General features: G+C 37.5%; 1 protein-coding gene across 1 annotated transcript; it reads right to left on the reverse strand.

Moving 5' to 3' along the window:
• Window positions 1-499: 499 nt before the first annotated feature.
• Window positions 500-9,389, reverse strand: LOC113240072 (trypsin-like; the record flags this gene model as incomplete). The annotated part of the gene is made up of 5 exons (XM_026477278.1): window positions 9,092-9,389; window positions 7,250-7,503; window positions 6,949-7,123; window positions 3,705-3,899; window positions 500-656 (listed from the first exon to the last, which is right to left on the reverse strand). Coding segments are annotated over exons 1-5 (877 nt in total), but the record flags the coding sequence as incomplete, so codon positions are not given.
• Between the last annotated feature and the right edge of the window lie 3,056 nt (window positions 9,390-12,445).

The raw sequence follows: 12,445 nt of genomic DNA on the forward strand, positions 1-12,445 counted from the left end.
GTCTCTATTTCTGGTTATATACTCCATGTTTACAATCAACTGAAATAAATTAATTCAAGTAATTTTAATAAATTGTGTCTACAATTTGTTAACGAACTGCTATTATGTATTGGACTGACTGGAAATAAAGACAGGTAAAAACTAAACACAGACCGTTTCGACTAAATTGCTTATTCAATTAGACTAATTTTAATTCAGTTGGTTTGATCTGTATCTGGACCCACAAACGATATTTTAACTGATAAATTCAAGGAAACAAAGGAATGTGATTGTTATATAATTTTTATCTAATAACTTTGGTTTATAGAGACCATAATAAATTTTATGGAAAATAATCACAAAAATATCGCATTAGATTTGAGACCTAGCAATAAGTTTTAGAAAAAAACATAAATTCAAGAACGAATAAATACCAAATATAATCATAGTTACACAAAGTTAATAAAGAACAATATAAACAAAACTACGCCATAATGTGAAATCAATCTGTTGGCTGCACCTGGAACACGGGTCATCTTAAGAGCATTCTCCGTGTCGTCGATGGTGTGAGATATTAGGGAAGCGTACTCGTGCAGCGAGGTGAAAACACTGATAGCTGTGGGCCCTGGTGTGGTCCTTGTAGCACACTCTATTGGACCCATGGAAGTTACTCCGATCTGCAGAGAAAACCAATCAAGTGGCGTAACAGTAAGCAAGTTTTTTTGAAAAGAAGCCTGTCTTTTTTAAAATATAAATTAGACTTTACCACAACATGATATTAAACGACAATTAGGCAACGATGTTAGGTGTTTATCTAATAAACATCTATTTACTTTGGCTTTGAATAGCTTTAAGTTGGTTTAAAAGCTCTTCATGCAAGTATATGGTAAGTCAACGGCATAAGGATGCATATCCCGGACTTTCTAGTGAAATGAAGAAAGGACGGTGAGGGTGGAAGTAAATGCTAAAGTTCTTACGCATTCTTACAAACTGTATTCGATGGAAAATCGACATGCCCCTTCGTCCATCCTTCTACAACTTTTCAACGATGTTCCAGATTTAGGAGCTTCGATTCCACAAGAGAGTCAATGCCTAGTCTCTTTGCTTTTCGCTCCATCGCGTACGAGACAACTAACTGGTACTGGGTCGAGGTGAGGTGGGTCGTCCCAGAGGTGATGGTAACACCCTATACAAAACCCATAAAGAACTAAGGGTATCATCACTCATCAAAATCGAATTAATGCCAAGTGACGGGACAAACAAGTCGTGCGCCTGGTGGTAAGCGACACGCCTATCCATAACAGTTGCAGTGGCACGCAGAGTTGTTAATCGCAAATATCTTTTGGCACTGCCACTGTGCCCGTCATAACCTTGAGACATAAGTTGCCAAGTCTCATGTGCCTGTAATTTCGCCAGCACCCTTACCCTTCCAAATCGGAACGCAGTAATAATGCTCACAGCACCTACTGCTTGGCGGCAGAAATAGGTAATGTACGAGTGAAACCGTACATTTTTATGATTTACATTTTATTATTTTAATATGCACAAGTAAACCCGCACGATATCATATGTATTCGATTTATGCTTACTGCAACACCACGCTGATCGATGTATATTTTGCAATAAATGAGTGTTATTATTGTCTCGTTCGGACACGGTCGTTTTATTTACATTATTTAATAATACTCCAATCATTTGCATTGCAATTTGCATCTCTCTATCTCCTTGCATCGTCCTACTTGCATTTACATACATCCTGCAGTGCAACGTGTGTTAACGGCACAGGTAAGATGGCAGTACTTACCTGGATGAACTCTGTCACAAGGAGCTCTACTGCTGTGACGCGTCACGTCTTTTTAAGTCTTATTACCTACATGGACGTAAAGATTATTCTAACCGGCTTAATCCGATCTCATGTCGATAAGTGTGGTGTGAGTGATACCACCCTGAAAACTGTTCTGGTGTGAGTGTACCACCTGACCTTGAAAACGATGCCCAATTTTTAGCAACATTTTTTACCAAGCATTCGATATAGCGAATAAAGTTGAGGCAGGGTGATAAGTTCACAACAGTTAGTTTTAACTGTAGTAAAATCTAGTAAACAATAAATATGGTGTTTATTGTGAGAAATTTTTATTGAAGTGATATACTCGTAACGTCGTTCTATGAATAAAAATTAAGACTACAAGTGAAAGACCTCCAAGAACACCACATCTCGTCCTTTGGCTGCCTTCCCACCAGAGATGTACGAGGTGGTGAGAGGATGTGCAGCGGCGCAATGCGAGGATGGGTTACGGATTCTTTGCAGCTATGCGCGGGCGGGTACGGTGTAGTGGGGTGAGCGGTGGCGATGTGTCAGGTCAGTCAGTCTGCCGTCCACTATAACGCGGCGCAGTGACAAAATATTGTAAATAAGTGATAAAAATATATGAAATATCACAAAAAAACACAGCCCAGTTTTAGAATCTTGAAATTGTTTGATGATATTTAAATTATGCACCGTTGGGTTAGGTCGAACACGTTAACTAATTTTAACGGTTTTTAAAAGAGAATTTTGTTCCCTATTTTTTGCTATTTATAATGGTTATTTGACCTTTTGTCACTTAGCCACGTTTTACATACTTTCAGTAGCCCGCATCCCTCGCACACATCTCTCGCTATTTTGTATGTACAAATCCTTAGCTCCGCTAACCCTTTTCCGTTGGAGCTGCGCTAAGCGAGACTAGGAAAATGAAGTAATCTTATTGGTGGATTTTTTCCTCGCACACCGCCTCGCTACGTCGCATATGTCTGGTGGAAAGGCAGCCTTCAACTAATCTTCTTGAATTATTTGTATCGCAAAACACAATATTTGGTCGTCTGAATACCCGACAAAAATATACAGCGAGTCATTTGGATCCAACTTCATTCTCAGTGGATCAGAAACCTTCACCAACGCGCGACAGCCAAAGACCTTCAAATAAGTTGGCTTTTTTTAAAGTCTCATTCTGTCATGAAAGTCAAAGTTGGAGATGTCTGATCACAATAAAGGATCAAGTCTACATTCTCTTGCTGGGATACTGTTAAACAGTAGGCAAAATTATCCGATATGGAAATTGAAGTTGAGGATGTATCTCATGCATGACGGTTTGTGGCATTGTATTACGGTGTACCCACAACACTAACGGATAAAACAGGTATTTAAGACGCATATTTCGCACCCGTCGGTGGTCCTGAATCAGTGACTCAAGCGCCAAAGTCCTGAACACGAGCGCGGGTAAGACGGCTGCGGCAGCGGCGAGCAACTACCCTCATTATTTCATTCCAATTAAAATCAATTATGTAGCACACTAAATTTTTCGATATAAATACGTGATCAAAAAAATTCGACGTAATTCGTGAGTTATCCGTTAGTTTAATTAATATGTCTGTGTGACAGTAGTTATTGATTGAAGTGACAATGTGAAATCAAAACGTCGTAACTTGCAATAATAGGTATTAATGGTATTGAATTTTCAACGATATGTCAAACGGGGTAAAGTTTAAATTATATTAACAGTCCAGAATTTGTTATTTCTCATTAAATTAGAAATTACGACCAATCGTTATCAATGTGTGAGTTTCTGGAGACAGCGGTTCTGATAGTAAACGACGCTTAAGGCGCTTCCATTGGAGATAATTTTATCCAAGCCATTTTCTCGACAGACACGCATTTTACCACATTCGAACATACGTAAAGCATTAACCTGGGATCCGTTATACGTCATTGGTCCTCCAGAGTCTCCTGAGCAGACACCCCTTCCACCACTAAGGCCTACAGACGTCCCACACATGCAAAATGTCCACGTGGAGCGATCACATCCTACCAGCTTCAATTTGACTCCGTATAGTTCCTCACCTAAACTGCTATCGGATTTGTCTGTACGTCCGAAACCCAGTACCTGCGAATGAGACAAAATACAATTATCGTCAACCTGTTATCTGTCACACAGCTGTACGTAGTACAGTGGTGCACTTTGTATGGCACCGCCATTGACTTACAAATAAATGGACAACGGGTCTAATACAAAAACCACGAAAAAAATGTCCCAAGTCAACCTATTTAAACTTAGTGATATGTCAAGGAATATGAAAAAGCTAAAACGTTGAATTTAAATTGTAATGTCATCGCAGTACTGTCTAATTTTGCTTGCTTCGCTGTCAGTCGAACAAACGAAGACTAGAGCGTGAATGACGATCTGTATACGATTTTAACGCCCAATAAGTTCGGACACTTTTTAGCGCGGACCCGACGTCCATATAATTGTAAGTCAATGGCTTTTATAGTATTTTTTTATAATATTAAGTGACGGGACGGACAAGTCATGTGTCTGATGGTAAGCTACACGCCACGCCTGTCCATAACAGTTGCAGTGCCACTCAGAGCTTTGAATCGCAAAGATGAGATCATAAGTTGACAAGTCTGCGCCTGTAATTTCACCAGCGCCCTTACCCTTCCAAACCGGAAAACAATAATGCTCACATTACTGCTTGGCGGCAGCAATAGATAAGGTGGCAGTACTTCCCTGGACGAACTCTTTCACAAGTAACTCTACTGCTATCAAAACAAGACTACCGTTTTTTGGGGTATTTAAGGATGAAATAAATATTTTTGTGATTACAAATGAAAAAATATTTCGTTACAAATAATTATCTCAATATTTCGACTCATCCGAAGAACAGAGTCCGAAGTGATTATATAGCGAAAAGAGAATAAGTACGTTTCGAGAACAATTTCGTTATTCAAACTAGGTCCTATGTAAAGGTATTTTGAGAATTTATATATCTTACTTCGTTTCGGAAATATAAAATCGAACAAAGGTCGATCTGACATCCACAGCGAAGAAGAACGAACGAAATGTACTATGTCCTGAGAACAAGTATAGTCTTACACATAGACCTTTGTTCTACGGATGTGGCGATTTGATTATATCGTTATCGTTGGCTTTGAGAGCAGTTAGTTAATGTGTTCTCTCATCCAAGGTAGTTTTTTTTTTGTTGTTGCAGCAGCTAAAATATACTAATAAATCGATTAAGTGATATAAGTAAACAGCGGTCGACGGCGGTGAAAAGATTTCTTCGAATTTACAAAATACTGGTCTTAAATTGGGCATTTTAAAACGAAAATGAAAAACATTAAGAAGATAAAATTCTTTCACTATTACGACAAGATTACATTTCCAGGTATTATAAAAAATACAATTATCGTAAATTTCTATTCAATTTAAGTTAAAATTAACCTTGAAAATCCAGAAGTATTTGCGCAAAAATGGTTATGTCTGCGTCGGATTTGTTCAATCTCGTATATTCATACAACTATTAGAAATTTGTTTTTATACATTTTGTATCTATGGAGTGTATACTGTCGTTTGTATATAATGTAAAATTTATTTAGATAAATGTTCATAAAAAATACTTTTTTTCGCCAATGCACCACTGTGCGTGGCTTTCTTCTAAAGACGCATTTACACTCGATCCACAAATCGCCTTCGCTTGTCCGCTGAAGGCGGGAGCCTACCCAGTGTAGACATTAAGTTTGTTGTATCCCTGTGCATAAACTTGTATTTATAATATGACTTTTATGAAATTACTCCATTAGTTTCTAATAATAATTATTAATACGAAGATCGAAAACTAAGGACCTTACGAATTTTTTTATGTGCTTTTTGCAGATCTGTGTTTTTGCTTCTTAACAACTTTTGCCGTAGTGCCATCTGTGAGAAATCTATGGAAGGTTTTCTTCCCTTAACCAGGCACCTTTACAGCTACCAGCAGCTGACTACAGATGTCGCTTTAGTATTGGTAATTTTTATGTTTATAGAATGACACGATGTTTGACCATTATGATGTTTAATTATTTTTGTGAAATTACTCCACTAGTTTCGTTATAATTATTAATACAAATATCGAACGATCAAGATTCGATATGGCTGGATTCTGGATAACGTTTGCCTACATTAGGCATCATGGAATTTCATCAAAGGGCTTTTGCGTCGACATAATTATCAAATTTGTTAAGTGTATACACGTCCTGGACGATTTTAATTTCGTAAAGCTCATCCTCGTGGTCATTAGCATCATTTATCTACACACATATCATAAACCCTTTACGATGTGTTCAAAAACTGCAAATTACGACCAGCATAAGGATAAACTGTTTTGTTAGAGCAAATTTCTCATTTGTGAAAATGTTATTATTGCTTCATCGATTTTATTATTGCATTCAAATTTCGAACATCTCTGAAAAACGAAACAATTTGATTTTGACCTCAATTCTAATATCAGTCGAGATGAAGTTTTATTCGAAATGAAATGTCAATAGCAAACAATTTTGACAAATTTCACACGTTACTTGATATCGAACGATATGATATTTAGGGCCGCCTCTACTTTGTCTATGAATTAAATAAAAACTACGGCTGTGTGACATGCGTGAGAAAAGTTTATATTTGCCGCCACAACAAATGAAATTAATTCTATTCTATTCTATTCGCCAGTCGTAACACGCGGTTCCTGAATACATCATAGAGAGCTTATAATATGTGTATTGATAAAGCAGTGTATGTAACTGTACATAATAAAGCATTAAAACACTCGTGTGATGTTTTTTAATGATGAACCCACACACGAATTTTAAATAATAAATAATATAAAACTACTATTAAGTGTCCAAAATACGAACTAGAAAACGAAATATGATTCGCTTAGCTCCAAAATATACACATATTAGACAACATCACATTGTTGCTGTGATCCCAAAGTAAGTGGTTAAAGCACTTGTTTTATGGAAATCGGAAACGACGACGGTACCATAAACACCCAGAGAGACAATATACAAAAGTTAGTTCCTATACTGACCTATCCTCTGGGATGGTGACAACACGAAAACCGGTATGCACCACAGACGCTGTGAAAATGTTATCTGCAATGGTCAAGGAGAATATTCTATACCTCAATTTCTTGATTCTTCATATCGTAAGGTGCGTATAGTAGCATGGCCGCAATGGGGTCCATCGGCAGCTCGGTGTTCAGTGTCATGGTTTGCTTGGTGCGAACTAGACCCACATCGTTACGCAGCACGGTCACGTCCACTCCACGACCTTCGTCTTCTTCTAACACTTGAAAGCTGAACAGTTAAAAGATACATATGTAAGAAGTTTAGACAGAAACAAGGACTCGTAAGCTTAGCAGAACCTTTGGAATCTCGAATTTAAATGCAAATTTTCATTTGTCTTCTCCAGAAAATACTTACTTGGGATGCCGATACAGATACAAGACAGTGGCGATTGATCCCTCTTTGGATTTTAGATGAATGGTGTTGTACTTGATAAGGGCCACTTTATTGGAGACGCAATGGGCTGCCGTGAGCACCCAATTCTTTGAGATGATGGATCCCGAGCATTTCAAATTCCAAAATCGATCGAGAAGTGCACACACAGCGGGGTAGTTGCTTAGGGTCATTCGATCGCCACCAAACACGCGCCGCGTCGGCGTTTCATCTTCGATCTTAACATGTAAAGTATTACTCTTTATATGTATTATCCACAGGACAATAAATACAGTAGAATTGCTTAGTGGACATGACACGTGTGCCAACAGTACGCGGAGTTCTACATACTTGAGCTCGGTCTGCCATTTTCGCTTCGTACTTTATGGTCGTGTCAATTAGCATGCGCAAAATCTCGAAAATCGTAGAAAAAGCGTTATTTCGCTACTTTTGAGTACCTACTAAATTGACAGTGGCACCTATAAAATTGTCTATGGTGGTATTTCATATCATCGTTAAGCCTTATTTTACTTAATTTTTATAAACTTTAAATTTTCTGTTACAGATTTTTTGGTATAAGAAACGAAATTAAACCTTATACCGCAGCAATATAGGCTACTTTTTTTCTAAGAACATTAATATGCGCAAATCGTTCGACATCTTTCAGCTATTGCCGCTAGATGGCAGCGCATTGAATGAAATTTAAATATAAAATCAAAACATCGTAATTTGCAATATAATACCGAACTTTCAACGATATGCCAACAGGGTAAAGTGTAAATTACATCAACAGTCAATAATTAACCGACTTTTAGAAAAGGAGGAGATTTTTTTGGATGTATATTACGCGATAACTCCGGTATTTGTGAACCGATTTTGAGGATTCTTTTTTTGTTGGACAGAGGGTACCTTCATAGGGGTCCCATTTAATTTTGAAGAAAATTATCACCACTCATCCCTAAGGGTGGCTGTTCACGTATGAAGATTCATTTTCATAAATAGCGCCTAAATTTTATTATAAGGAGCAATTATTTTAATGATTGATTTTGCTATTCTCCAATTCAAGGCGTTTTTCTCTCACAAAATACTTTGAGTAGTGAGAACCGATTTTTATTATCTCCTGTGTCAAGTCCCGTATAGTGGCGAACTAGGGGATGAATCCGGGTTTGCGCACTTTCCGGTAACCGATTTCAATAAAACTTGGCAAATAGATGTAATTCCACGTATTTTCAGGTCGGTTTTTTAGTACTCTGTACTGAGATTATTTGTTACATCTTTTTAAATTAGAAACTATGACCAATCTTTATCAAGATTTCATATAAATAAATAATAAAGCACACACAACACAGCCTCGCGCTAGGGAAACCCTGAGTCGCAAGTGCCATGGACACACACATAGACAACCACAAATTACACCCAAACTCACGAAATAATTAAATGTAGGCCATGCAAACATTTCTATAGTGGTAACCGTTCGGCCACTGAGGCGGATATTGTTTCAACTTATGATATTATGAATTTTAGTGACATCAGTTCTGATAGTGATCGAGACTTAAGGCCCTTCCATTATTTTTTACATCCGTGGTTTTATCTGTAGTGTGAAATGAATAGCATAAGAAGACTAGCATCATTTTGTAAAGATGAGCGCCACAGGGAACTACGGACAAGTCTCGGGCAGATATGGTGAACGCATGAATGGAAGTGTGGCAATGTACATGTCATACAGCTTTCAACCAATACCTACAGTAGGATTCCACTTTTATTTTTAATAGCTTTTCAAAGAAAATAAGCTCCAGTCGCATTGTATATCACCGTGAAAAATATTACCGTAACCATACTCCGGTAGAATACATATCTATGCTGCAAGCTAAAAGTTTCCGAAAGGAGAGACAGGAGAATCAATAATATTCTTTGTGCTTGCATTGGTCATCGTTTCTTTACACTTTTGATGAAAAGAATATGTTTCTTCTGTATAACTGTAAAGCTTTATATTTATCTCCTTCTTTGTTATATCCGTATATATTAATAAGTTTCGTTAATAGCTTCTTCTTCTTTTAAATATTATGGCTCCATCGAAATATAGCTACTGTAAGGGAATGGCTTCCCGTGCTACTGAGACATTGGCAGAATTGACATTGACAACTTTTGACGGAGATTTTTTTTCCATCAGAACATCAGTTTTATGTTTTATCAAAAGCGGTGATGGGGGAAAGGGCTTTTCATTTGAAATTCATTATTATTCTACTGCCTATAATGTTTAGGCCATAATTCACCACGCTTGCTTGGTCCAGGTTGAGGACCTCACAAAATTTTCAAAAGTTGTGAAACTTTTTCGATATTCAGGTTTATAAGCAAAAATATAAAGGTTCTCCTTGACGCAATCAAAGATAATAGAAATAAAAATGTAGATCTTAGAGGATGGAAAAAGATGTAGATACAGTAATTGACACTGGCCCAAGCCTAGTGGCTGCCATTAAGGAAATAGAAATAGAAATACTGTAATTGTCAAGTCGTTGGACATTTCGGACAATCAGACGAAGTAAAAAAAGAAGTAAAGTTGGAAAAGTGAAGTGAATAATAATTATACTTATCTACAACAGCTTTACTATTTCTTGATAAATCATCAGTCAGCCGATACAGCCGAATTGAGTAAAGTAAAGACAAAACAGGTGGATAAACTGGAACTTTTACTTATTACAGAAACTGATTTTATCATAGAAACGCCAAAGATACGATGACCAATGCAAACACAAGGAGTAGTGTTAATTTTCCTGCTTCTCCTGACCGAAGTTCTTGGTTACCAGCACAGGCACGCATTCTTTCGGAATATAGTTATGGTATTAAACATTTCTTTTCGTATACAAACAGATTTTTTACGAGTAGGTTCCGCGACACCAACTCTAAGTTGTAGCTCAAATTGATCTTCACAAAATGGCGCAATGCAATTACAGGCTACGGATACAACTAACCTGCGCTTTTATACTCAATTTTGAGGCTGGTAAATGTTTTGTCTTTTTTTGTTTATAATTATTAATAAAGTTCGAACACTAACAAAAATTCCTTCAATCCGGCTAGAATTGAACCAGCGCTTCCAGCGTACCTTGACGCTCTCCCAACTGAACTACGGAAGGAACCAGGAGACCTTACGATTTTTTTCTGTGTCCTTGTTGCAAATCTTTGTATGTTGATTTTTTACGACTTTTTTGCCGTAGCGCCATCTGTGAGAAACCTATGAAAGTTTTTCTTCACTCAGCCAGGCACCTTTACAGCTGCCAGTGGCTGATCACAGAGTCGCTATAATAATTGTATTATTGAGGTTTTTTTAAATCCAATTCATTATTTTTTGTGAAATTACTCCACTTGTTTGTTTTTGTCTGTTAAGATTGAAAATGGGTTACCGACTCGCCGGCTGTTTGGTGGAGAGCCAGTGCCTTTGAGTCATTTCCCAGCAGTGTGCGCGGTTTTCAACAGATTCTGGTTTCTAAAATGCACCGGATCCATTATCACACCCCACTGGGTGTTGACAGCTGGCCACTGCATTTCCAATGATGTAACTTGGGTTAAATATAACACCAGGTATCCTAAAACTGATACCGGAAGCATCGCCTCTGTCATGTATTTGTACATGCATCCCGGGTAAGTGATTTATATTCCTCTTTTTCTACTTCCATTGAAGAACACTTGTCAATCTGATATACCGGTGGTATAATTTCAGATATAACATTTATTGAGTATTATTTATCATAAATATAATCCCAGAGCAAACATAGATGCAGCAAACGAGTTCAGTCGTATTCGGTGCCTTGCGACCACAACAGCACACGAGCGAAGCGACCGTGTCACAGCATCGGCCGACAAAGCGCTAGTGTCGACTTTGTTAAGGAATACGATATAAATATACTCCCGGTCACAAAATTCGAGCCACCTCGCGTTTTGCCTTAAAGGGCTAGAATACAAAAATAGTGTTATCATCGAAGAAAAAGGTTTTGAAAGTCCAAATTTCCAAGAAGGACTTATGGAAAAGACTTTTAATATACTAGTTTCAAAATTGCGTAGGGTAGTTCTTGATCAATCGAACTTTCTTTAAGCTTAGGACATTTAACACTGATGCGAGGTGGCTCGAATTATAAATATAGAACGAATCCCTCCTACCGCTACGCGAACAAGCGAAACAAGCGTGACACGGCAGGGGCCGGGACGTAGCACCAATACTAAATTTCATTCAACTACTTCCATAACGAAATAATATTATGTTGTACGAGAATATTAGTAACATCGCCTTGCCACTAGATGGCGTTGGGATCAAAATAGAACGCGCTATCGAAGTGTTAACTAAATTACTAGTTAAGTTCCAAAAGGAAATTGCTTTGACTAGTTTCTTCCGGTGGCGCAGTCAAGGCCATCAGCAGCCAACTCCAAAGTGTCCTTCAAAAAAGCTTTGACTCGAATCATAGGGCCTATGAGTGGCAGTTAGAGGGAGCGATCCTAGTTAGTTCAATCGGTCAAAACTGAACTAGGTCGGTCTTTTAGTTAGTTAGTTCGTCTTGTCCTTGATCGGACGCTACAAACTAGTAATTTTATTCACAAGAACTGCTACTGGCTTCTCGTATTATGAGGTCAATAGTACACTGTATTAAATATTTAAAAATACAATTTGTATGGAATCGGTACTATTTGATTTTCTTTCTTAAATTACATGTTTAAAGACTGCCATTCTAACTAAATATCCTTTATTTTACAAAACAACAATTTTAGTTACAACGGTGTTTTTAAAATATTATATTACAGCATTTAGGTACATACATACAACTATTTTATATACTCGTACACGTAGGTTGATATTATACATACAGATACCTACCACACTTACCAAAACCATATGAGCACTTACTTTTTTGGAAGCTTACATACATATATACATAATGTAGATACCATAATTAGAGAAGACTTAGAACGAGCTGGCAACGTTCAAACGTGCATCCCACTCGAACTTGTACTAAAAGCAGCGAAAGATCGCTATTTGTCCCTCTTGCACCGTTCCTACTGAATAAAAGACAGGTGAACTATCAATGCAGACAGTTCCTAGTTCCTACTGAACTAAAAAGAACTATGAACTATTAAAACCGTACAAGACGAACTAGTTCCTGTCGGTCTGTGTCGGGAATACATTCCTATACTTCG

Source organism: Hyposmocoma kahamanoa, unplaced genomic scaffold (genome assembly GCF_003589595.1).
Source record: "Hyposmocoma kahamanoa isolate Upper Pololo Valley unplaced genomic scaffold, ASM358959v1 119, whole genome shotgun sequence".
NCBI classification, from domain to species: Eukaryota; Metazoa; Arthropoda; class Insecta; order Lepidoptera; family Cosmopterigidae; genus Hyposmocoma; species Hyposmocoma kahamanoa.